The sequence below is a fragment of the Diabrotica undecimpunctata genome, chromosome 4 (genome assembly GCF_040954645.1).
Source record: "Diabrotica undecimpunctata isolate CICGRU chromosome 4, icDiaUnde3, whole genome shotgun sequence".
NCBI classification, from domain to species: domain Eukaryota; kingdom Metazoa; phylum Arthropoda; class Insecta; order Coleoptera; family Chrysomelidae; genus Diabrotica; species Diabrotica undecimpunctata.
The window spans coordinates 109,817,006-109,844,550 of NC_092806.1; the positions used below are offsets into that span (position 1 = coordinate 109,817,006).

Below are 27,545 nucleotides of genomic sequence, written 5' to 3' on the forward strand. Positions count from 1 at the left end.
AGATGAAAATTTTGTAGACACTACACATTTGAAAGGGTTCATCAGTTTAAATATTTTTCAGTTAAGATCACCTTTAATAACAATATTACATAACAGATTAAGAACAGAATAGATGACCACATTCATAGCCATTTTGCACAACAAAAAATAATCTTCTCTTCTTTTTCTTCTTTTTATGTAGACATGACTCTGTCTGTTTTTCAATGTGCCTCCAGTAAGTTGTAGTTCCATCGTTTTCGTGGTCTTTCTACTGATCGTCTTCATTGGGGAACCGTTTCTTGCCGTCTTTACTACTGTATTTGTTGTCATTCGGCTTATATGATCGTTCCATTCTACTCTTTTATTTCTTACCCAGTTCTTAATGTAGTGTTTCTTGATGTGTCTTTACTACTGTATTTGTTGTTATTCGGCTTATATGATCGTTCCATTTTACTGTTCTATTTCTTACCCAGTTCTTGGTGTACTCCACCTTGCATCTGTGTCGTATATCTGTACTTCTAGCTTTGTCCCATAGTGTCTCAACATCAAATTTTCTAAGTGTTTTCATCTCCATATTGTTTCATTCAGGCAACCTGCGGCTCTGTTGGCTCTATTCACTTGATCTTCCACTTCAGTTTCGAGCATTCCGTAGCTAAATAATGTGGTGCCTAGATATGTAAACTCCATCACTTGTTCTATTATCTGACCTTCCAGCTCCTATTTACATCTTAGTAAATTTGAGGTTAAATCCATGTTTTATTATTTTATCCATAATCAGAATCCATATAAACAATAAAGAACTCAGGGAATCTCCCTATTTATCCAATTGCCAGCTTCAAAGGGCTCGGTTAGTTTTTGTTCTACTTTTACTTTTATTGTGTTATTTTGATAAATATTTTCGATCCTTTTGATTATTACTAGAGGTATCTCTCTTGAGTATAATAAGTGGATAACGTCCTTTAATTTGACCTGGTTAAATGCCTTCTTAAGGTTCACGAAACATAGATGTGCCGGTTTCTTGTATTCTACGGTATATATGTATAAATGATCTTCCCGACCTAAAACCTTGTTGTTCTTCTGCTAGTGTTATAATTTCATTCAGTTTATTTGTTATCATTTTGTTTGTTAATTGTGGTGTGTTTAATAAATTAACTCCATTGTAATTTTTCGTGTCCGATTTGTCTCCCTTTTTGAAGAGAGGTATTAGGAAGCTTGATCTCCATTCTTGAGGAATTCTGTTTGGTTCTATTATTTTTTGGATAGTTTTAATAGTTGTTTGGTCAGATTTGGTTCTCCGTACTTTAGAACTTCGTTCGGTATTCTGTCCTCTTCCGGTAATTTTCTATTTTTTAATTTCCTTAATATTTTATTACCTCTTTCTCCTTAATATTTATTTCTTCGTTTGATGTTACCTCTGGTGTGGGTGGTTCTTTATCGTCACCTTTAGCAAATAGGAATCGAAAGTAGACCCATGTTTCCTACTGAATGTGTTTCGTTTTTATTAATTCATTCATCTCTTTTCTTTGTTTTCTGATTATTCTCCATATTTCTTTTTGTGTTCCGTAGAAGTCGTGTTCCATCTGTTTTGACCTCTGCCAGTGTTCCCCCTTTTTTTGTCTAACTAAAGTATTAGTTTCATTTCTGATTCGTTTATAGTGGTTATATACCTGTTGTGTTTGTTGTGTTCTGTATTGTGAAAGGCCTTTCCTCTTTTCTTCACATTTTGTTCTCACTTCCTCTCTAAACCATGGCATTTTCTTTTTTGATATGTAAGTGTTCGTTACTTTCCTCTCTTCAAGTGATTATGTTGCTGCGTTAATTATGTTATTTAAAAAAAAATAATGAAACCTAAAAATTGTACGAAACCCTTGTACGAAAGTAAAAATTTATTATTCAGTCCTGTAATGACACATACATGTGAGACATGGATGATGACAAAACAAAGTGAGAAGAGAGATAAAACAAATTGAGACTAAACATCGCAGAAATGAGAATTTTTAGAAAGATATATGGACCAGTTAAGGATATTATGTTAGTTAATTGAGTATAACCTCTTGACTGGGCTTCACTTAAAAAAACAAGAATCTTAGCTATTGAAGTGCTAATTTTTGTCTAACTGTAAGTTTTACTCGTCTATTATTTTTAGTATGTCTGTTTCGACTTGTTTTGTATTCTAACATTTAAAGTTCTGTAAGATATCTGATCTAAGTTTCATTCTTATGTAATTTAATTCTCCTAATTCAGCTACTTCACCAACAACAACCTCCAAAAACTCCTAAACGATTTCAACACAACCAACCATTGCCACACATACACGTTAACTCGACTTCTTGAAAATCATCAACACCCGTAACTTAATAAGGTTTTGAAATTGTTTTTTTTTGTGGCATATCGAGTTAAATATTGTTTATGTTGGACTAAGCCACTATTGATTATAATGACAGTGTTATTTTAAACTAATATTTGACGTTTCGATTTCCATTCCGTAAATTATTTTTAAAAAAGATTATTTAACAGTTGTGTGAAAATACCTGCAAGGTTATTGAGCGAGTTGTTTTCTTCAAAATTAATAGTTGACTTACTTAGGCACGGTCTTTTAGGCAACTGCCATGCTTTTTGCTGAAAAAATCTAATGGTGGAGTTTGTGCCCTCGGATATCGAATTCTGATTACTGTGTTTCTGTTTCGTGTATTTTTCGTGTATTATGTTTGTATGTTGTGTGTTGAATCTGTATTGTATCTTTCTAGATGATATGTCTCCGACTTTTGTAATCCTTTATTGCTCATATGTTCTTGTTGTTGACTTCTTTTCGCTCATTCTGAATCTCACTCATTGCTTTTAGAGTCTCTGTTGGTATGTCATCGATTCCTGGGTTCTTTTGTTTATTAGTTAGTCGAGAGTTTGGTTTGATTCTGCCTCTCTGATTACATGCTTCTTGTGTTTTGAGACTGATGCATCTGAAGTGTCTTTGTATAATTCTGAGTAGTAATTTTTTATGTCTCTTCAATGACTCTGCTATATCAGTTTTTACTTCTCCTTTTTGGTCTTGAATGGCTTGAAGTTGTGTCTTGAACTCTAGGGCCAAATATTTAACTTTTTTTAATAGTTTTAACGGTTTGCATGTTGCTCCAGTTCTTGACACATCTTATTTATATGGTTGTTTTTATCTCTGGTGCACATCCATTTTATTTCACTGTTTAGTTCCGCTATTTCTTGAGTATTGCTTTCTGTTTTTGTGATATGTGGTAAAATAACTCTTCTTTTTCTACTAATTTTAACACCATTGACATCCAATGCTTGTTCTTTTAGGTTTTACGCGGTAAATACTCTTTTTCTGCTGAATGTATCCAGCTGTTTATTACATTGCACTTTTTATTTATGACTTCTAATATTTGTGGTTTTTCTTTGTTTATCAGTTTCATCCGGAATTCTTTTGTACTATTTACCCTTAGCCGTTTAGTATGATTTTTCTAGTCATTTGTAGTTTCAGCCTGCAATTCATTTTTAGCAGTTTACGATCTGATCAACAGTATGCTCCAAGCATAACTTTTACTTTTAGTATTTAGGTTTTTCATCTTTGCCGCACAAGTATCTAGTTGATTTGATTTTTGTTTTCTTTATTTGGACTAGTCCATGTTGAGAGCTTTCTTGGGTGGTGTTTATACAGTGTATTTTTTATTAATATATTATTTTCACTGGCTGTAGGAGATTTGTTGTTTCTAATGACAAAGCCAAATGCCCCGACAGTATTTTTCAAATGTGATTTATTTTCAGTTTTTTCCACCTTAGCATTAAAGTCTCCAATAATATATACTGGCTCGTTTTGTGAGTTTTTCCTCAGGATGCTTTCTATGTTGTTGTAAATGTCAACTCCCTTCCCACTCGCCCTTACTGATAAAAATTTCCTGCAACTGCCTTTCAGAAAACATACACCTAGAAAACGACTTGACAATGAATATATTCTCTTATTACATCATTTTCAACCCTTATTGGGACTTTAACGCTAGACACACTCAATTTGATATCACGCAACGACCTTAGCGACCTAAGGACTCGTACCTAAATAAGTCTAGCATGTCCAATGATGATCAAATGATATACACAATTAGCATAATAAATAGGCTCAATGATAATAGATACAGAAATTTTATTTAAAAAATCCTTTATAGAAAGGTATATTTATTTAAAAGAACCCTCTCGGGCTATAACTTTTTATAAAGGATTTTTTAATTAAAATATTTGTGATTTATGGTATAAAGCCTAGTACAGGAAATTCATTTTCTTCGTGGATGGTAATAGATACGATCACCTACCAATCCTAGTGAAACATATCATCCTTTTCCAGTATCAAATATCCCTCAACTCTAAAATAATAAGTGATTATAAAAACGAAGACTGGTACCCATATAGACACTGTCTAATAATCAACGCTCCTCATTTAGGTAACTTAGATATAAATTACAGAATACTATACTAGAAATCTAATAGTTTTTCCACCTCTCCGACCCCAAATCATAACCAAAATTCAACAAAAAGTTACACTCCTGCGTCTTTTTAAACAATCTCAAGGCCCCCTCATCAAAACGGAATACAACCGCCTCTCCACACGGAGAGAGATCAAGTTGGAAGTGAATACTGTCAAAACCACCAATGTGGTGAGGTCAACTAAGCAAAATAAATCAAACTCATCTCACCTGCTCATGAGCAACCAAATTATAAATTCAGATGAATAGAAAGAGCGGTCCCAATGCCAGATAAAATGTGGAGGTTGATTGGCAAGGTTAGCAACCTACCAATCGTAAAAACAAATACTGCCACAAAAAAAAATGTACAGCCTCGGAACCGGATTGATACTATAAAGACGACCACGGCAAGAAATAAGGACAAGCCAAAAACATCTAAAACCCAGATGAGAATTACTACTTGGAATATCAGATCGCTCAACTCAAGGGACCAAGAATAACCCAAGTCCTGAAAGAGAAAATAATACAGGAAATAAAAAAGAAAGGAAAAGGATAATCACAAAGGAAAAGGGTAATCTACAGTGGAGTAGCAAAAGAAAACAGGGCCAAAGAAAGTGTAGCCTTACTAATACATCAAAGGTAGCAAAATCACATCAAATAGTGTCGATACATATCAGAAAGGATTGTTACAGTAAAGATAAGAATAGAGAAGAAGACCTGAACATCATCGGAGTATACGGCCCAGAAAATAACAAGCCTCAAACAACAAGAGAAACGTTTTATGACCAATTACAACAAGTACTAGATCAAGCTAGAGGGAAGATGATAATATTGAGAGATTTAAACGCTCGAATAGACAATCAAGTAATACCTGGAATTAAGCAAAAATATAACGAGGATGTTAAAAACGAAAATGGAGAACTGATGATAAACTTGTGCACGAATAACGAACTTAGAATAAACAACACATTTTTTGACCATAAAGACCAACAAAAATATACATTTAATAACACTCGTGGACAAAGATCTAGGATAGATTAGGTTATAACCAACAGAGATATACATCCATCGAAAATAATCGACGTAAGATGCCTCAACCCAGCAGAAGTAGGTAGCGACCATAGCCTAGTATTATGTAAAAAAAGAATCATCCTGAAATACTTCACACCCAAGAGAGCGGCGCCAACACAAACAAAAATCAAAATCGAAGAACTTAATACGGAATCCACGGAATAATTATACAGAAAAAGAATATCAGAGAAGATCGCTGGAAATAAAATATTATAAATAAAATAAAAAATAAAATAAAATAAAAACTATTACATCGAGGACAGCTGGGAAAACCAAAAATATCATAATTAACGCAGCAACAGAATCACTTGAGGAAATTAACGAACACTAAATATCAACAAAGAAAACACCATGGTTTAGAGAGGAAGTGAAGACAAAATGTGAAGAAAAGAAGAAAGCCTTTTTACAATACACAACACATATAACCACTATAAACGAATCAGAAATGAAACTAATACTTTAGTTAGACAAAAAGGCACTGGCAGAGCTTCTCAAAACAGGTGGAACACGACTTCCATTAAACACAAAAAGAAATGATTATGGAGAATGATTAGAGGACAAAGAAAAGAGATGAACGGACTAATAAAAACGAAACACATTCAGAAGGAAACATGGGTAGACTACTTTCGATCCCTATTTGCTAAAGGTAACAATAATAAACCACCAACACCAGAGGTGACGACAAACGAAGAAATAAATATTGAGGAGGAAGAGGTAAAGAAAGCATTAAGGAAATTAAAAAATAGAAAATTACCAGGAATGGACAGAATACCGTACGAACTTCTAAAGTACGGAGGACCAGATCTGACCAAACAACTATTAAAACTAATCCAAAAAATAATAGAACAAAACAGTATTCCTCAAGAATGGAGATCAAGCAATACTTCTCTTCAAAAAGGGAGACAAATCGAACCCGGAAAATTACAGAGGAATTAAATTATTAAACATAACACTAAAATTAACAACGAAGGTGATAACAAATAAAGTGAATGAAATTATAACACTAGCAGAAGGACAACTAGGTTTTAGGTCGGGAAGATCATACACAAGAAGGCAATCGCAAGAGAAATATCCGGCATATCTATGTTTCATGGACCTAAAGAGGTCTACGAAATAGGGATAAAGGACATTTTATCGAGTCAAATTAAAGGACTTTATCCACTTATTGTACGCAAGACAGATACTTATAGGAATAATCAAAACGATCGAAAATATCTACCAAAACAACACAATAAAAGTAAAAGTGGAAAAAGAACTAACCGACCCTATTGAAGCTAGCAATGGGATAAGACAGGAGGATTCTGAGTCCTCTTTTGTTCAACCTGATTATGGATGAAATAATAAAAAAAGTAAGAACTCATAAAGGATACCAAATAGGAGAAAAACAACTTAAAATAATCTGCTACGCAGACGACGCAATACTACTTTCTCAAAGTGAAGACGATTTACAACGTATGCTGCACCAATTTAATATAACCGCCAGAAAATTTATGTTAATTTCCCCAAAAAAGACAAAATTCATGGTTACAACAGCAAATTTACTAATCAAATTGGAGCTGGAAGATCAGATAATAGAACAAGTAATGGAGTATAAATATCTAGGCGTCACATTATCTAGCTACGGAAAGCTCGAAACTGAAGTCGAAGATCAAGTGAATAGAGCAAACAAAGCTGCAGGCTGCCTGAATGAAACAATATGAAGAAATAAAAATATCGGGAAAGAAATGAAAGGAAGAATTTCAAAAACAGTCATCAGACCAATAATGACATACGCGGCAGAAACAAGACATGACACAGAGAGACACAAAGAAAAAGGATGTTAGAAACAGCAGAGATGAAAACACTTAAAATTGATGGCAAGACATTATGGGACAGAGCTAGTACAGATATACTACGTAGATAAGTAAAATATAGTAAAAACGGTAAGAGACGGTTTCCCAATAGGAAGACGATCAGTATAAGACAACGAAAACGATGGAACGACAACTTACTGGAGGCACATTGAAAAACAGACAAAGTCATGTCTAGATAAAAAGAAGGAGAAGAAGAAAGAGCGAGCCTTCAAAACACATCTGATGGTGATATCTTAGCAAATGATGTGTTGAGAATTTGGCATTTGATAGATCTGTTGTATAGAAAAACAATTGTATACAAAAAATAGAGCAATTTGTAGTCCTTTAGTACAGTAGAGGTCTGTCACTAACAATGACTATTCGATGATATTCGCTAATGATGCGAATTATTTAATGAATTTAATTAAAATCAAATATATATTGAGTAGCTATGTGTTATGTCAGTGACCCAATTAATGGCAAAAATGTTTTTCTATGTTTTCCAGTATTAAAGTTTTTATTAAAAGATTAATTTTAATCGTAATATTTTGTTGCAGTGTAAGAACAAACTCATGAACATTCCTAAAGTATGACCGTATGAAATGAACTCATTCACTTTTGTTTCCTGGTCTCGATTTTCGATTTCAGCCAGAACAAAATAGATTATAAAAGCGAATATGAACACGCACAGCACAGCCTAACCATTCTACTAATAAGGAAAACGCAAGGCTATTACACTAGAACGACTTCGCTCTCTGGGTCACTTTCGACTAACAAACCGAGTTGTTTGATATGATTATTTTCACGCCTTTAGGTATTTGCATTTAGGTTGATCACTTCGTCGAAAAGATAATATAAAAAGAAATTTTGAGTGATTTGTCGTAGCATCTGCCCGTGGGCGAATAGTTTCATTTTAATTTAATTTAGAGTATTATTTGTGAGGATGGAAAGTATGTTCACACCTTAGAAGGAAGTTATTATTAATTGTATCTCTTGTCAGTTGGTGAACAATAAAATAAAAAAAATGGTTTTAGTAAAGAATTTTATTGGGAGTGTTCCAAATAGTATTCGAAAATTTCAACTACTGGTCCTTAAAACAGGATATTACTCTACGACGATTAGTGACAGCATAATAATGTATCTTAAACTGAAAGATCAAAATTAAAATAGAATAAAAAATAAAATATAAATAGAAGCAATGAACTAGAACCATATTTTATATTGAATGAATGATCTTTGGTCATTAGTACAAAAATTTGAGATATTATATTAGTCGGCGAGTCCTCTAAACGAAAAAGGTTTGCAATGCATAAGCTTAAAACACCTTTAAAATTTTAAATGTCAGTGTTGATCTTAACGTTTGTAGAAGAGGAGCTCCGAACGAACTAGAAGATCTTGAGCATTTCACAAACGACAGACTAGGCACGGAAGTCCTTAACCCCGACATACTTCATACCAATAATAGGTGATACTAAAAATCCTGTAGATATATTGTATAGGTATGAACATTCTAACCTTTTTTGTCTCTTGTGCATATTACCATATCGTCAGCGCATCCTATAATTTGTGCAGAGCTTTGTATGATCATCTTGTTGATTCCAGTTTTTTCTAATCGCTCTGTCCAGTGCTATGTTAAGAAGTGTTGTAGACAGACCATCACCTTGTTGAACTCCTAATTCTATATTGATAGTTTCTGTATTTCCCCCGTCTGTTACAGCTTCTGCTACAGAATTGTCATTTTCATTAATCTAATCAGTTTTCTGGTATATTCATCATCATCAACCTGTACTCGTTTACTGCTGGACATAGGTCTCCCTCAGCTCTTTGTATCTATCTGTCTTGTGCGGCTTGCATCCAGTTACCGCTAATATCCTTCAGATTTTCATTCTATCTGATTGGTGTGCGTTCTATCTCCGTAGTGCTTTTTGTCTTGGTCTTTACTCGACAATACGTTTTGTCCATCGGTTGTCTGATAATCTTCGTCTGATTCGGTGTAATTCTGGCGCTCTATAGCCCTGTGAGTCACGCGAGTCTTATGCAATACCTTTTTTGTGAGCGTTATGGTTAATGTTAATATTAATGTTGCCTGTATATTAATGTTTTGAATTTCTAGTAAGAGTTGGTGTCTATTTACAGAGTCAAAAGCTTGCTGGAAATCTATACATAGTAGGTGTAAATTTAAGTCATACATTCTGGCTTTAGAACCCTGCGTGGGTTCTAGCCTCCTCGAGAATTTCTCTCCAGTTGTCCCTATCCATCGTCTTTCTTCGTCAAGCACGTATTCCCATATTCCTTATGTCTTCATCGACGTTATCAAGAAACTTTGTTTTGGGTCTTCCTCTTCTTCTCTTACCAATGGGTCTACCAAGGAGTGTTTTTCTAGCTGGGTCATTTTGTCCCATCCGCATTACATCCCCTATCCACCTCAGACGTCCTATCTTAATATGTTTTACGATATCAGGTCCCTGGTATATTCTATAAAGTTCGAAGTTGTATCGTCTTCTCCACACTTCATTGTCATTCACTGCTCCATGGATTCGCCTTAGTAGTTTTCTTTCAAAACATCCTAACATGTTTTCACTATTTTTTGTTAGAGTAAAGGTCTCTTAACCATATGTTAGGACTGGGCGTATTATTGTTTTGTAGAATTTTATTTTTGCATTTCTCGATATAATTGTGGATTTAAGCAGAAGATTGAGCCCAAAATAGCATCTGTAGGTCGTGCAAATTCTGCGGTTTATCTCTGCGGTAGTATTATTTTTAGTGTTAAGGAGCGCTCCCAGGTATACAAATTCGTTCACTGTTTCTATGACTTCGTTTTCTATAACAAGTGGTCGTAGGATTTGTGGTTGCTTGCTTATTTTGTTGGTGTTTATTATTAAGCCCATTTTTGTAGCTGATTATTTTAATGCTACATACGCCTCTCGTACAGTGTTTTCCGTTCTCCCAACAATCCTGATAAGTCATATTCGTAGTACTTTTTAATCAGTTGTGTTAGTAGGTGAATGACGTCTCTAGTCGATTTTTCTTTTCTGAAGCTTTGTTGGTATTGTCTTCTGTACTAACGGTGTATATTGTATCTATTCTGTTTCTACAAATGCTTGTCAGTATTTTGTATGTGCTGTTCAGTAACATGATTCCTCTGTAGTTACTGGTATCCCTTGGCCCTCCTTTTTTTATATCGTTATTATATGACCACTTCTCCACTTCACTCGTATTTTTTCTGAGTTTCGTATATTTTTTTATTAGTTTATGAATCCATTGCATCAGTTTTTCTTCTCCTATTAATTCATTGTTAATTTCATCCGGCCCTGCTGCTTTTCCTAATTTTGTACCTTTGACTGTTTCAATAATTTCCTTATATGTGGAAGCGTTATCTTCTTCATCTATTTTATCCCTTATCGCTATTTTCCCAATATTCCTGCATTGTTTGGTACAATGTACAATTCCTGTACAAGTTGGAGAAATGTTTTCACCAGTTTTTTTACGAATTTTAGTTCTAACTATTGTTTTATTATAACTTAAAATGTAATACGATATTTAAGCAGTATCCCGACATTAAGTTTTTAGTGGGTTTTTTTTTTCGAAAGAAGTCTGTTAAAATCCAGTCGTACTACAGCCAATTTGTTTATTATGTATCTTCAATTTATTTATGATACCCATTCGAGAATTCTGGAACTCTGTACCAGCTTGTACTGATTTAGTGGATAAGGACTATATGTTTTTGGAGTCGCTTGAAATACAATCAACGGAGACCATAAAATACAGTCTTTTCATACTTTTAAAATCAAAATTTTTTTGTGGAAGTCGTAGCTCGGCGGCAAGATACTGGAATTCTAAGCCAGAGCGCACAAGTTCTAAAAAGGATACGAGCCGTACTTCGGAGGGCACGTAAAGCCGTCGGTCTCCCTGGGCTAGTGTGCATCGACACTAGCTACCTGAAACAGGGTTAAAGATACACTTGGCACCGAAGCCTGTCCGAAATGATATCTCAGACAAAAATGCTTTACGATATTATTATTAGTTATCAAAAACCTTGTTGAATTCCATCGAAAAGTATATTAGATTTCTACGGATTAAAGCATATATAGGTCTCAAAGATAATGAGCATAGAGACCAACTTTCAAGCACTACTACCAGCAGTAGAACACTAATTTCTAACTACAAATATTATGTATGGGTGTTTTCCTGTTAAAATTAAAAGCAACTTCAGTGGAACCTCGATTATCCGTCTCTCTATTAACCGTCACCTCTGTTAACCGTCAGCGTTCATACATAAGTTATATTGACTACATAAGTAAAAATTTAGTCCTAACTTCATTTTGTTTGAGCATTGCGATCAGCCAAACGACATTCGTTGAAATATACACGTGCAGTTATGCCACCACCACATTATTTTATGTAAATAATTTTTGTTCTTATCAAGGGCTCTGGATTAAATTTCAAGGTAAATAGGTAGTAATAAATGATACCGTGCTTTTAGAGTTCTATTTTTAGAATCGCAAACAGAAAATAAAAAACCCACAGCACAATAATTATTACAGTCAATATCTGTGTGTCACCATAATTCAGTTTGATTCAAATTCGAACATTGATTGTGTCACTTGGTCCTTTGATTCATTAAGTTTTGAAAAATGGAGCATCCACATCTGGAGCATCAAAAAGAAAACGTGTTGTTTTGTCAATTGAAAAAAAAAAAAAAAATAGAAATTATTGCATAACGAAAGAAAGGTGTTTCTGCTGTCGCATTGAGCAAAAAGTATGATGTTCCGAGAACAACAATCTTAAAGAAAAATACCGAAGGAATTGAAAAGTATGGCTGGGGTGGCGATGTTGATGATTGCAACTCACAAAGATTTGCGTAAAGAAGCTAGAGAAGCTGCATCGCACATACAACAATTCATCGAGTGGAATTCTCGGCAAGAAGAAACAAATAAGGTAGATTTGATGATTTTACGTCGATGAATAAATTCAGCCGTTGCAAAATGTGAAGTAACAATAAAACAAACAAAGATTTCGGAATATTTTAAATCAAATTGATTCTACTGTACTAATATAAATCCCTCTTATATTGACAAATAAAACATACAAATAAAATTTGGGAGTTATACTATGAATTTTTTTTTAATGTTCTTTTAACCGTCTTTTCGATTATCCGTCATACCCTTGGTCCGGTGCCCTGACGGATAATCGAGGTTCCACTGTAATTGTATAAGTGGTTCTACTGCTGGAAAGAATTTTGTTTTGATAACCCTATACAGTATTATCCCTAAACATTTGTTACTACCATTACCAGACTTAAATTCGGTCATGCATGTTATCCCCAGTCTTTGATTTGAATTGGTAAATATGTAAATATTTTTTTAAATGTTGACATGTTTCAAAAATTGACCTTAAATCATAACAGTTTGTTTGTTTCATCACCATAATTTGTTATTTTACTATTTTTGTATATACTGTTTTATTTTTTATATATTACTAATAATATGCATAATATGTTACAAATATGAAACAACGTTATGGTTTAAGTTTTTCGCACGATTAGTTGCAGTTTATGAGCTATATCAGTTTGAAATTATACGATCCGATAGACGTGATATGTTTCATTACCTTAATTTGTTATTTTACTATTTTTTTATATACTATTTTATTTTTTATATATTACTAATAATATGCATATTATGTTGCAAATACGAAAAAACGTTTTGGTTTAAGTTTTTTGCACGATTAGTTGCAGTTTATGAGCTATATCAGTTTTAAATTATACTATCCGAAAGACGTGATACAATAAAATGTTACATATTATGTCATAAAAGATTTATATAGTATTTTTATGACATAAGTCGAGGTTGAATATTTTAATGATTTTATCGTCGCCAACCTGCTATAGTTTAGGACACGAAACATTTAGTAGTCCAAGAAACATGATGTCTAATCAAATCACTGAATCTTCCAAACGTAATACTTCAAAAATTTATTTACCAATATTCAAATCATCAACTGGTAATAATTGAAGAAGAATCTGATGTGTCTTGCTATATAATACACCACAGTTGTTAAAGTATTAATAAAAGAACAAATTTCGTCTAAATACATGTCAATTTTTTACTTGTTTGATAGTTTCCTGATGATGAAATCGTAGTGATAGGTAATTTATCATTATTTGTGTATACAGAGAATGTTATATACAGAACTTTTCATAAAATATTATGAGTACGGCGTAGGATGTTATCTTCGTATGGTACCTATCCGTTCCGGATGATGGCGATCATCATGGCTATCTTTGGTTTGTTTGTCGCACCACGGAACAGCTGAGTGGTATTCGTGTCTTACCAATTCCGTAGATTTTGTGACCAGGAAACATGTCTTCTTGCTAGCCTGCTTTTACCGACATTTAACTTGCCTTGAAAAATCAATCGGAAAAAGACAATGGCTTTTAGATTGGTGCATTTGGGCGTTTAAGATTGGATATTTACTAGTTGTCATAAATTTTCATAGATTTGCCTGTTTTACGTTAAGATCTAGCTCGAATTTATTGCTGACCTTATAGCCGATTCAGTAATATTTGTAAATCGTCCGACTACCTGCAAAAACTATTTTGTCATCTGGGTATCTGATGTTATTTAGTCATTCACCGGGGGATAAAATACATCCCTGTCGGACTCCTCGTTCTCGTGACCTCCTCGTTGGAGCTCCTGCTGGTTTAAATTTCTACTATTATTAGAAGGTGGGGTTAGGATAATTGAATGCTATGCTGGAACAACGTTGTAACCGCCAGTACTTTAATATGTGGGTTTTCCATGAAACAACGTTCTATATGTGCAAAATAATGTACTGCTGACTGTGGGGAATATAATTAGACTTAACTTGCCTGTTTTGGTAGTTTGAAAATTAGTCAACCTTACCCCCCTAAACGTCGCAGAGATTTCGTCTAGAGAAGTACACAAAGAAGCTCTAAGTTGCCCAGATGAAGTGAGTTAAAGTAATCTAAACTAGCTTCATGTTTTAAAACAATATTTATTTTAAGTGCGTATTTGTAAATGTAAGCAGTCCGCTACGGGTTGTTCTGCTGAGTTATTAATGGGCAATCACGCAAAACTATTCACTAGTCTCCTTCTCTGCAAGAGCCAAAAAGAAGAAGGGTTGGGGAAACAACATCTCGTCGTTAGCGTACAGTGAAATATAAGTAGAAAACATAAGGGTATGTAAAGCAACGGTATATTATATATTTTCAATAACTGCTAGAAGACTCCAGTACTTCGTTGATAAAATGGAAGCAGGAGTAAATCTAAATGATCAACGTGGCAAACATACTAATCGTCTCGAAAAACATGATAACAGATGCAGGGAAAATATGCGACCATGTTGAGTCATTTCTGCAACAAGAAAATCATTATCGCAGAAATGTCTCTTTTAAAAGTTGCCTTTCAGCTGATTTCTTCTTCTTCTTCTTCTTCAGTGCCTTATCCGGTCCGGATGTTGGCGATCATCAAGGCTATCATGGTTTTGCTGGCTGCTCTGCGAAACAGCTCTGCGGAGGTCATCCGAAACCATTGTCGGAGGTTTTTCAACCACGAGATACAACGGCGTCTCGGTTGTTTCCTGCCAAATACCTTACCCTGCATAATGAGTTGAAGAACTCGATATTTTTCTTTGTTCCGCATCACGTGGCCGAGGTAGTCAAGCTTACGTTGTTTCACTAAATTAAGCACTTCTTTTTCTTTTGTCATGCGCTGTAGGTCCTCAACTTTGGTGACATGGCCCACATACGATATTTTTAGTATCCTGTAGATCCACACCTCGAGGGCTTCAATCCACTTTTCAGTGGCTTGTGTCAGTGTCCAGGCTTCTACTCCATATAGTAACACTGGAAGAATGTAGCACCTCACTATCCGCATATTGGTTCCCAAACTGAGATCACTGCAGCACAGCAAGGATCTCAACTTAATAAATGTAGACCGTGTCATTTCAATTTTTTATCTAATCTCTTGAGCGTAGTCCTATTGTTAGTTGAGGGTAGTTCCGAGGTAAGTGAATCTGTCGACTCTCTAGATCTCTTCGCTACCTGCCGTTAGTGCCCCGGGATCTAAATTTGCACGGCTGACAACCATGAATTTAGTTTTCTTAATATTAAGGTCTAGTCCGTATGTTACGCTCACAGTTCTCACTCGGTGTAGTAAGGCTTGTAGATCATTTAGGCTGGTTGCTAGTAACACAGTGTCTTCAAAATAGCGGATATTATTGATGTATTCACCGTTTACTCGGATTCTCATCTCTAGGTTTGTAAGGGCTTCAGTAAAAATTTCCTCAGAGTATATATTGAAAAGAGTCGGCGAGAACACACAGCCCCACCTTACTCCTCGCATGATCTTCACTAGGTCGGTCAGCTGGTTTTGGACCTTGACTTGAGCACGCTGGTTCCAGTATAAATTCATCATGATCCGAATGTCCTTCTCATCAAATCCTACACTTTGGCATCGCGGCATCTCTGAAGTAGGACTTGTAAGGTGAAAAGTGCTTCACGTGTATCCATGGAATTGTGGAATCCAAATTGCATTTCACCGACATTTTCTTCGCATTTTTTGTAAATTCTGGCATGTATGATTTTAAAAAAAATCCTAAGTGCATGACTCATAAGGCTTAACTCCTTCGTGCTCACTTCACTCATCACCTTAATAAGTTCAACAGGTATTTCGTCCGGACCTGTGGCCTTACCATTCTTAGACTGTTTTAAAGCTGCTTTCAGCTCGCTTTCTAGTATTGACGGCCCTATTATGCATTTATTTTTGGAAGGTTACCTCGGTAGTCCCAGAAAAGTTTTTCGATGTACATTTTCCAGGTCACCAACTTCTTCTTAACTGTCGTCGACAGGTTCCCGTCTTTGTATATGAGGAGTTGTATGTCTCTCCTCTTGTATTGACCAGTGGCTTCTCTAATCTTTCGGTGGATATTTATATGATTATTTTTTACTTGGAGATCTTCGATTAGTTTACATTTTTCTTGCATCCATGTCTCCTTGGCTCTTCGTATTTCTTTTTTTTTAATTGTTTGGTTGATTTTTTGGTATTTCTTCGCGTCCCTGTTTTTTATTAATCTACTTTAGTCCATCATCTTCAGAGTGTCATCAGTCATCCATTCTTTATTTTTTACTCTTGTTTTCTTTCCCAGATGTTCTTTTCCCACATTTAGCATGACGTCTTTGATATAACTCCATTTTTGTTCTACAGTCATTTCTTGTTGTTTAGCGGTTTCTAGTTTTTCTCTCATTACATCTGGGGTCTTTTAGAGTACCGTAATCCAGGTTCTGTTTAGGTTTACTTTTGATGAGTTTCTTTAGTTTTAGTTCTATTTGGCCCACTAATGGGTTATGGTCCGATGAGACGTCTACTCCTGGGAATGTCTTCGCTGATTTAAGCATCTCAAACATGTACAGATTATTTTAAAAATAATTCCTGATACAAAAATGTATCTACGAATCTACCACGACATTTTTAAAAGTAAATTCAACTTGCGTTTTGGACTTCCTAGATCAGATACTTGTTCATATTGTGACAAGCTTTCTATCAAACTTTCTTGTGCTAGCGATAAATGTGAAAGAAAGAAAAAATAATGAAAAAAATGTACAGGAAATAAAGTGCCGCATAGGAAAGGCAAGAACGGTCTTTAACAAAATGAGCGCCATCTTCAAAAGTCACAACATATCCCTGGATACAAAAATGAGACATTTGAGATGCTATGTTTTCTCTGTGTTGTTGTACGGGGCGGAGGCATGGACGCTTACAGACACCACTATTAAAAAACTTGAAGCATTTGAGATGTGGCTTTATAGAAGAATGCTGAGAATATCATGGACAGCAAGGATCACGAACAACGAAGTTCTAGAAAAAATGAAGAAGGAACCAGAGATTGTGTTTACGATCAAACGCATAAAATTGCAATATCTGGGACACGTTATGAGAAATCAGCACCGTTACTCCCTGCTGCAGTCTATATTGCAAGGTAAAGTCAAAGGTAAGCGAGGACCCGGTAGAAGGAGAATATCATGGCTGCGGAATTTAAGAACATGGTTTAAGAAAACCTCAACGGAGCTGTTTCGAGCCGCAGCGAGCAAGGTCATGATTGCCAATATGATTTCCAACATCCGAAACGGATAGGAACCAGAAGAAGAAGAAGAAGATGTACTGTTTTGCAAGTTCTTTTTTGCCCTAATCTAACTCATTCATCAATCTTCTACCAGCGACAACTTTCTTCGTATAACTACGCTGTTCATAATATGGGAAGTAATACTACTACAATTATGTTGTGGAATGAAGTAATGGCGCATCGAGGCTCCACTGAGATAGCATCAGGAATGCTCCTTTATATAACTGAAAACTTCAATCGTCTTGATCCAGGCCAAGAAAGAAAACTTGTTATTTGGTCAGATAAATGTGTCGGCCAAAAAACAATTGGAAAGTCATAACATTACTTCGACTACTACTGTTCTACTAGTGAAAAATACTTCACCCAAATTGGGCAAAAGTTTCTAACTACTGAGCACAGCTTTCTGCCCTGTGATAGAGACGTTGCCCTCATAGAACGCAACAAGAAACTTTCATCGGTTTATATCTCGTTTCAGTGGACAGATGTAATTGCGAAAGCTAGAGTTAAAAACCCATTTAAAGTTATATACATGCATCAAACATTTTTAAAAAATTTTATCAACGCAGAAAATGTAGTATGGAAAGATCCAAAGTGCAAAATAACCAGTCGTGTGCATACAAAATTAGCTCAGATGATCCAAATACTATACGGTTAAGAAAATCCCACAACACTATTCAAACATGGTCATCTTATTCTTTAAAGTCAACTAAAACGCTTATAAAACTGAAGTCACTCTTGCTGAACTTACAAAAGCCTATGAAGGGCCACTACCAACTCAAAAAACATGCCAATTTATTAAATATTGCCGAAAATATTCCACTACAGTATCAAAATCTTAAGAGTGAATTATTTTGATATGTACGTCGTATAAAACATGTTTATAAGTAATTTTTTTATAATATGTACGTTTCTTAATTTCACGTGTACTTCATTTTTATTGCTATAACAACTTTTTAACCGACGCGCGACGGGAATTTAACACGTTGTTTTATTAAAATATAGCATATATATATATATATATATATATATATATATATATATATATATATATATATATATATATATATATATATATATATATATATATATATATATTCATAAATGCTTGTTTTGTATGACCTAAGGTTATTTTTGTTGATATTAATGTTATGCATTATATAGTCTATCATATTACACTCATAATTTTAGTTTCCCTTTGCTTTTTCGCGAATTTTTGTTCTTACTTTTAGTAGCATTTCATTGGATAATATATGTCTTTATTGTTTTCAATTTTTAAGTCCTCTGTTTCTGATAACAATTCCATATGTTTCTTTCTAATATACTCCTTTTTCTTGTGTTTAGTTTTCTCGCGTATTTTGGCAGAAAGCACGCCCTTCAGTTCACATTTTATTAATATTTCCTTCTAATATACACAGTTTTATTTTAATTCCTGAAAAATTAATTTTAGAAAGAATTTTTATAATGATCAATACTCTCCAAAGTTCTAGTCTTTGTAATACTTTCATTCTTTGTATATTTCTGAAGGTTTCTATCATGTGTACAATCAGTGGATAACGTCCTTTTAACGTCGATATAAAACCTTTTTCTTCTTCTGCTAATGTTATAATTTCAGTCAGTCCAGCTTTTATCACTTGGGTTGTCGTTGTAGTCGTTGTATTCCTGTTGCGTTTGTTGTGTTCTGTATTGTAAAAATGCTTATTTCTTTTCTTCACATTTGGTCTGTACTTCCTCTCTAAACCATCAGGTTTTCTTTTTTAATATGTCAAATATAGACCAAAAGTCAAATAACCCAAAACAGAGAAAATGAAGAATTTCTTACCGTACATTCTACGATTCTACCAATAATAAAAAATGAATCCCAAAATTAATATATAAAATTATGCCGGTAGATATAAAGTAAATAACTTACCTAATACAGTTTTCAGGATCATTTTTACAATCTGTATTACATCGGAACCGCTCCCAAGCCAACCATCCCATTGGTGGAGTTCTGGCGAGACCATTTTCTAAGGGAGTAACATCAATTCCTAAGTAAAACACCACTACCGCTAAGACGAACCATATTTTGTACATTTCACTGTGGGTTGTCAGGTATACCCTGAAAATAAAACATACGTTATAAGTCAAAATTATACGATATTTAACTACACTACATAATGACATAATGTCAAAATGACGTGAAACGTAATATCAACGAATATAGATACATATATGACGCATATGCGTCTATATTCGGTAATAGTATGTATCAAATAGATTATTTAAATATCAACAAATTCTGGATACAGCAGTTTAATTAATACGTAATATATATCTTCAAGTTTTTGTATTAATAACGAAGTTGAAAAGAAAATATGAATGATAAAAAATAAAGAACAACTATATATACAACAGCTGACAAAAAGTAAAGGAATTTACAAAGAGAAAATAAATAAAGAACCCTAACAATAATGTTGAAGAAAGTAGCAACAGAAGTAGTAAAATATAAGAAAGTCATTACTATTTTACCTACATTCCTTGCGATGCTGCAAGGATAAATCAATTCGTAAACTTTTTTGGTCCTCTCATGATAAAGGGCAAGGAACCCATTGCGCAAAAACTTTGCTGTAGCCCAGTTTGTGTACGATACTATGAACAGATTCTATACTTATACCAACATTTTCTAAAATTGCTCTTGTTGAAATTCGATAATTTGTTCTAATCAAGCCTTCCTGTCACATTCCACATAATACATTCCACATGATCTGTTCATGCAGTATATATACTATGCACCCAGTCGCGTTCATCATTCGTCTCCTCTCTTTTACTCTTAAAATTTTAGACACCATTCCTTGACAGTTGGATACGCAGAACATGTTTTTCCATACACTGCTTGCATTTGCGTATTAATTTGTATAAATTAATGTCATTTTTAAGTCACAATACTTAAAATCGCAGGATAGTGCTTGGTAGACCTTTTTATTGTAGTCAACCACCCACTATCTAATAGATTGTTTAGCCTATTTCTTGTATTCATACTCTACGTCCACTTCAGTTGTTTACAAACTAACACCCTAATTATTACCGACAGGTTCGAGTGTGAGATCTAGATTATGCAACCTGCATAAATAAATCTATATAATTTAATATTTCATCAGTTGATTTCCTATAGTAGTGTCAGTTCGACCTTTGGTCAATACTCAGTTTCATAGAATTTTGAAATATGCAGATCACATCACCATGATTGTGACTGCCCATCCAAGTTGTCATATGTCAGATGTCACTTTAACATCTTCGTTAAGACAAGGAGCCGTTAAGTAATTGGGATGTTGGATTGATAGCAGTCTAAATCCTGATCTAAAAATAAAATCAAGAATAGAACAGGCCAGAAAATCTATCAAAAAATCAAAGAACGACAATAGGCAAGGAATGAGAACTTTTCAACACGGTGTAACACATACTGAGAAATAATAAATACCAATATGCTTAACTAATAGTGCAAAGAAAGGTCGAGGGAAAGGGAGGACTAGGAAGAAAAAGTAAATTTTGAACAACTAATAAAAACAGTTGAGACATAGAAGAGTTTCCAATTGTTCTAGCCTATCTCTTCTGTCCAGAAGAGTGAAAATGGACCTAAATTACCGATAAAATTTTATTATGTGTAGTCCGATTTATTTTCTTTATTCTTTATTAATAACCATGTTTGGCAATGTTACTCTCTTTAACAATTATTTTGATTTCTATTCGAATAATAAATGTGATAAATTTGTACGTTAAGTCTTAGTAACTACGCCGCCAGAGCTTGTTTTTTTATTCCTTCATTATTCTGAGCAATTCTCTCTAATTTTCCATGTGCAAAATATGCACAGTCATGGGTATACATTGTACATGTAAACACAAAAACAGATACAGTGTCTATTAGGATTACTTTCACTAGTCGTTTTTATTGTAACAATCTTTAAGATATTTAAAGAGCCATTAGATCCAAGGTTATGTGAATGAACAACTTACCGGTACTGCTTCTTAATACATTATATAATGCGGACAAGAAACATTTCAAAATAATGAGTATACAACAAATTACTATTCCTCAAACTAAATTGTTATATATCTCTTTGTCCCTACAGAATTGTCCCAGATTGTATTGGAGTTCTTTTACTTAATCATTGTGCAAATTTATCAGGAGATTTCAAACAACATTCTCAAATTTCTTTAAATCTGATGAATATTAATTATTGCACTAATCTGGCAATATTCGTGTGTGATTGTGTTCGTGTGTATGTTTATTTGATGATGATTCTTCTTGTCTAAAACTGCGCGGAGGAAGTTCTGTACTGAGTAGGACTTTACGTAGGACGTACTGATGGAGGAAGTTCTCATCTCTGACACGGCGCATCCGAATGGCTACTTTAGGACAATATGACAAGTGTGAATAAGGTATAATTTTAACTTTTCAGTTAAACTGTAAGGTAATAATATTCTCCATATACCTTGCCCCGAAGAACGAGTTACAATGAGAGAATTTCTCACAAAATGGCCCAGATATTCTAATTTACTCTCTATGATTGTACGAAGGATCTTGCATTTATTTCCCATTCTACGTACAACCTTAACAGTGCTCACCGGTTCACCCATGAATTTTTTAAGGTTCTCCTTTAACATCACACCTTGAAGGCTTTGAGCTTTTGTGGTTGTAGAAAACTAGTACGATTGAAATGAACTGTATATTATGCTGATTGAGAACTTTTCTTAAAGTATAGAATAACGAGACTTTATTTTAGTCCAACGATTATTCTACTAGTCTGCTTGACTGATTTAGACATACTCTCTTGAAATAAAAAACGTAAAATAACGAGAGTGATTGTCGAGCATTTACTTTACAACTCTACTTGACAAGATTCAAAAACAGACTATATCAAGTAAAAATCGGTTGCTAATTAAAATTGCTATTGACAACAAGATTTGTGACGCACTGCAAGTGCTGACATATTTATACATTCTTCTTCTTAAGGTGCCCTATCCATTATTGAAGGTTGGCTATAACTACAGCAAATTGCTCTCTATTTGAGCTGTTCTTAGTATCGAATGTGTGTCCATGCCTGTCCAGTCTCTTACATTTTTCAGCCAGGAGCATTTTCTTCTTCCTGGACCTTTTCTTCCTTCCGCTTTGTCTTCCATTATCAGTCGCGGGAAGTTGTATTTTTCTCCTCTGTAAATATGTCCTAGATAACTCGTTTTTCTGGTTTTTACAATATTTAGAAGTTCTCTCTCAGTGCCCATTCTTCTCAGCACCTTCAGCATCCTTCGAAAAATCCACATCTCAAAGGCTTCTACACGGGTCATACTTGTGATTCCGAGAGTCCATGTTTCCACTCCGTATAGCAATATGGAATAAATGAAAGTTTTTACAAATTGGTATCAGATAGCCACCGATAAGGTAGAGTTTATTAGAATTTTTTTCATTCTTTGAAAAGCAGACCTAGCATACTCTATACGAGCACGTATTTCAACTTCGTAGTCAAGATTGTTTGTTATCCAGCAACCAAGATACTGGAATTTTTGTACGGGTTTTATCTGTTTGTTGTAGATACGAATATTAATATGTATCGACATTTGTGCACGTGTAACGGCCATTACTTTTGTTTTATTTGTGTTTATATTTAGCCTCAAGCTATCTCCGTCTCTGATTATGGCATTTAAAAGTCGTTGGAAACTCTCAGCACTTTCCGCAATAACGACGGTGTCGTCTGCGTATCTTAAGTTGTTTACATATTCTTCGTTGATTTTTATTCCTTCTTCAATATTTTCGAAAGCATTTTGGAAGATCTTCTCGGAATATACATTAAACAATAGTAGAGAAAGTACACAGTCCTGTCGAACTCCTCTTTTTATTAACACTTCCACTGTCATACGATTGTCTATTTTAATCGACGCCATTTGATCCCAATATAAGTTTTTAATAAGGGCCACCGTGTTATGGTCTATACCATATTGTGTTAGGGTTTCTATGAGTTATGTGTGTTTTACCCGATCAAACGCTTTTTCGTAGTCGATAAAACAGAGAAACACGTCTTCTCGTTGAGCTCGGCATTTTTGTAGTAATATCTGGAGGCCAAATAATGCCTCCCTCGTAACAAGCCCCATACGAAATTCAAATTGATTGTCGCTAAGATTTCTTTTGCATTCTCTGTATATACGTTGATGTACAATTTTGAGTAAAATTTTCAGAAAATGGCACATTAAGCTAATTAATCTGAACTGTGAGCATCTATTAGCTTTATTTTTCTTGGGTATAGGTATAAATATCGATCTAAGCTAGTCTTCTGGGAAGATCCCAGTGGTATATATTTTGTTAAATAATAGTGTTAAGGACTAAAGATTTTCTTCATTGATAAGTTTTATTATCTCTTATTAACTTCGGATGTTAATATATTAAGTATTGTGTCTTGTACTATATTCATTTGCGGTTCTGTTCTTTCGTTATCAAACAGATCTTCGATGTATTTTTCCCATATATTTCCTACATTTTCTGGGCTAGATACTATTTGGTTGTTATCATCTACTCTAGTTGTTGTAGTGAATTTTTTCTTCGTATTTGTGAATTCCTTAATCTTTTTGTATGCATTGAAGTAGTCATGTTTTTTTAGTAATTTACTCAGTTCCTCACATCTGCTGTTCATCCATTCTTCTTTGGCTTTCCTGACTTTGTTTCAGATGGTTCTCTGGCCTTCTTTATATTTTACTTCATTGCGGCTTTTGTAAGATCTTCTTACGTCCATCAGTTCTAGGATTTCTTCTGTCATTCATGTATTCTTTGTTTTTCTTCTGTTGTCATGTAGTTGTTCTGTTTGTATAGATCTGATTGTTGTTTTGAAGATGTGCCAAATTTTTTCTACTGATTTTTCTGCTACCGCGGGTGTTTCACTGAATTTTTCTTTGAGTGTATCATTTTTTTTCTCTATCTCTGCCTGTACTGCTGGGTCTTTAACTTTTTCGAGGCTAGGTTTTATCTTCTCTCTGCGTTTGATTTTCTTCAGTTTAATTGAGATTTTACCGATAACAGGATTGTGGTGAAAATAAGTTAAGATTCACAAATTCTTGTTAAGAGGGAGTTCTTTAAGTGGGGATTATTCTATTCTAGGGGATAGTTTGTCCAATTTGAAAAAGAGAGAATCACTTTTCGTTGGGTAATCTAAGAGATTAGATGGACTTTTGGTTACATCGTCTAAGAGTTTGGACGTATTTCTTTCTCTGGGATTTTATCTTTAAGTGTATATATACACTTATATTGTATCTTAAAGAGTTTGATCTAACACCCGAGTAGATCACATATATACATTATAAATTAACTTCAGTGTTTGATACTAGACTTGAGTACAGTTTAAATTCAGTGAGATTTAAGAGGCAACATCATCTAGAGTTACTGTAGTTGTCTTACTATTAATATTAGCTCCAATTATTATCTCCAAAGTAGAGTAATCTACGGGCTATCTTCGACCTGATCGGTGGTTAAAGCTAACTACTGATGCAATCAATTCCTCTAAGGAACAACAATTTCATCAATTACCCTTTTCACAACTTTCATTAACTTTCATATTTTTTATTAGCAAATATTAATTACAAACATCCATTATTTAAATAAAAGCTGTGCGAGTAGCTTCTTGTGAACCAAGTGCGGTTTGGTCCTTATTTTAATTTTTGGTAAAACAGATTTTTATAATCTTGTACTTCTGCAACTTTATTGTAAATTAATTTAGTATTATTTTGTACTTGCTGTAAATTATTACTTTTAAAGCCAATTATCTCGAGATAAGCCTAAAACATTAAGGAGAGATATTTATATGATCTACTCTTTTGGCATTTTTTTAAAACATCAAGTTCTCCTTAATGTTATATTTTATTTATTTGTGCATGTGTCTATGTCTATTATATTGAAAGATTTCGCATTTTTTTACATGTTACGGTAGATTTATTTGTATTTCTTGTTTTTGGAATTCACCAGTCTGGTGATTCAGTTATTAAATATATTTTGTTTTGTTTACCTACTGAATTTTATTTATCTACTCCTAATAAGTTTACTGATAATAGAATATCTCCGAATATTTGATAAATAAAAATAATTAACTATCACGATATCTTCGACCAGGAGAAAGATCGGGCTGTATATGTTTGTAGGTAAATAGGTGGACGAATTCCACCGAACATATTATTTATTATTTGTTTATGTAGTGTGTCGACCACATTTACCTAATAATTAACTGTTAATATATTTTCTTGTATTTGCTCTCAGAACCTAATTACCTCTCCTTATCTCTTTTCGTTTCTAAGGTTTCTTAATTTTTCCTTTGCAACTCCAAAAAGTTAAGTGACTCCCTTTTTCTTATCTTCTCTTATCTTTGGTAATTTTACCTATCTCTCTTGTTATCTTTTTCTAATCTATCTTATCTTTATTATATCTTCTGTTGGATCCATTTCCGGTTCTAAAAGCTAGTTTCGAACCTCCGACTCGCTCTCCACCAACCATTTAGCTGCCGTTCGCAGTGTCTCCATTGGTGACCTTTCTAGCACCATGCAAAAAAGGTTTCCGAGGTTACAATATTACTCATAAAACTCCAACATTTCATTTAAACATTCAACAATTTGTAAAAACAAAATATGTTCAGAAAAAAATATAAATATTAAGTTTGTCTTTATACCGTTATTATAAAAATATATTTACTTATTTAGAAAATAGAATTTAAGTTATCTTTACGAGGCATGGGGACGTCCCACGGAACACGGGATGCGACATGAGAACGAAAATAGCTGCGGGACGGGACGCAAGACGTGACAGATGGAAAAGTGCGGAACGCGGGATGGGACAAAAGGCTGTCACAAATGAAACTTCCACTCAGCATGTTTCTTCTTATATATTTGGTCACGTGAATGCAAAATATCTGTAGGTTTAAATTTACTATCTTATTATCTTTCAGATATTGGCTACTACTATCAGAATTGTCTTCATGCAGTGTTTATAAAACCGTATGCAACTATTACATATACTTAGTAGGCAATATTTATTTAATGAATTCATTTATATAACACATGGTCTATTATAATTATTCTTATTTATAGCTTATATAACTACCAGATAATCAAAATTAAAACGAACTGCAAGCCTGCAGTATTTATGTACTGTAATCGTACAGGATGTTCATAATTAACGTTTTTGTTATAATGCACCTACAAGCACAATAGTGCAATATGCGGTTTGCGAAATGATTTATAATTTAATTTAAAATTCTACCCACTAATATAATGATCCAAGGCAAGAATCAACACTAGTAGTTGGCATAGGCGTAGAAATCTTATATCGGCCGTAATTTTTATGGTTATGGTCAAAGAATCTTTTCTCAGACTACATTATAGTTTTAGGCGTTTTGACAAGGTCGCATTTGCCATTGTGAAGTTAGCTCAAGACTTGAGAATAAACAAAAAATAGGCACGTTAAAAGATTTAATAAGACAATGATAAAAAAACATCAAGAAAAAAGAGAAAATAAACAATGTTTAAAATACAACACGAAAAGCAAGAATAAAAATGGGAAAAAAATAAAAAAAGATAATAAAAGTAAAACAGAAAAAGCAAGAACAGAAATGGGAAGAAAATAAAACAATGATGAAAAGACAACAAGAAAAAAATTTAAAAAATGATGAAAAGACAAGAAGAAAACATAGAAGAAATTAAAAAAATGTTGGAAAGGTAGCAAGAAGAAAAACGAAGAAGAAAATAAAAAAAATTGCAAGTCGAATAGAAAGTAGATTGGACAAATATAAATTAAAACTGAAGAGTTATCTACAACAAATACAAAAAGAAGTAGATAAGATAGCAGAAGAAACAGAAATAAAATTAGAAAGTCAAAGGAAGAAAATAGAAATTTTACAAGAACAAATAGCAAATATTGAAGAGAAAATATATAAAAAATTACAAATGTGGAATGTGGATAGAAAAGATGAGGGAAACTGGAGAGAGTCTTGCAAGAAGATAAGGTGAAAACAAAAAAGGAAATTAAGTAAATCGAGAAGGAAGTGGAAGAAAT

The 27,545-nt window shown here is 33.8% G+C and overlaps 1 protein-coding gene across 1 annotated transcript in view; it reads right to left on the reverse strand.

The window, feature by feature from the left end:
• The window catches only part of LOC140439852 (alpha-N-acetylgalactosaminidase), a 212,126-nt gene that overhangs the window by 142,318 nt on the left and 42,263 nt on the right, over positions 1-27,545 (reverse strand). Inside the window, exon 2 of the mRNA XM_072530008.1 lies at positions 19,398-19,586. Coding sequence (XP_072386109.1) covers positions 19,398-19,561 — 164 coding nt within the window. The 5' untranslated portion in view covers positions 19,562-19,586. The remainder of the gene's footprint in view (positions 1-19,397; positions 19,587-27,545) is intronic.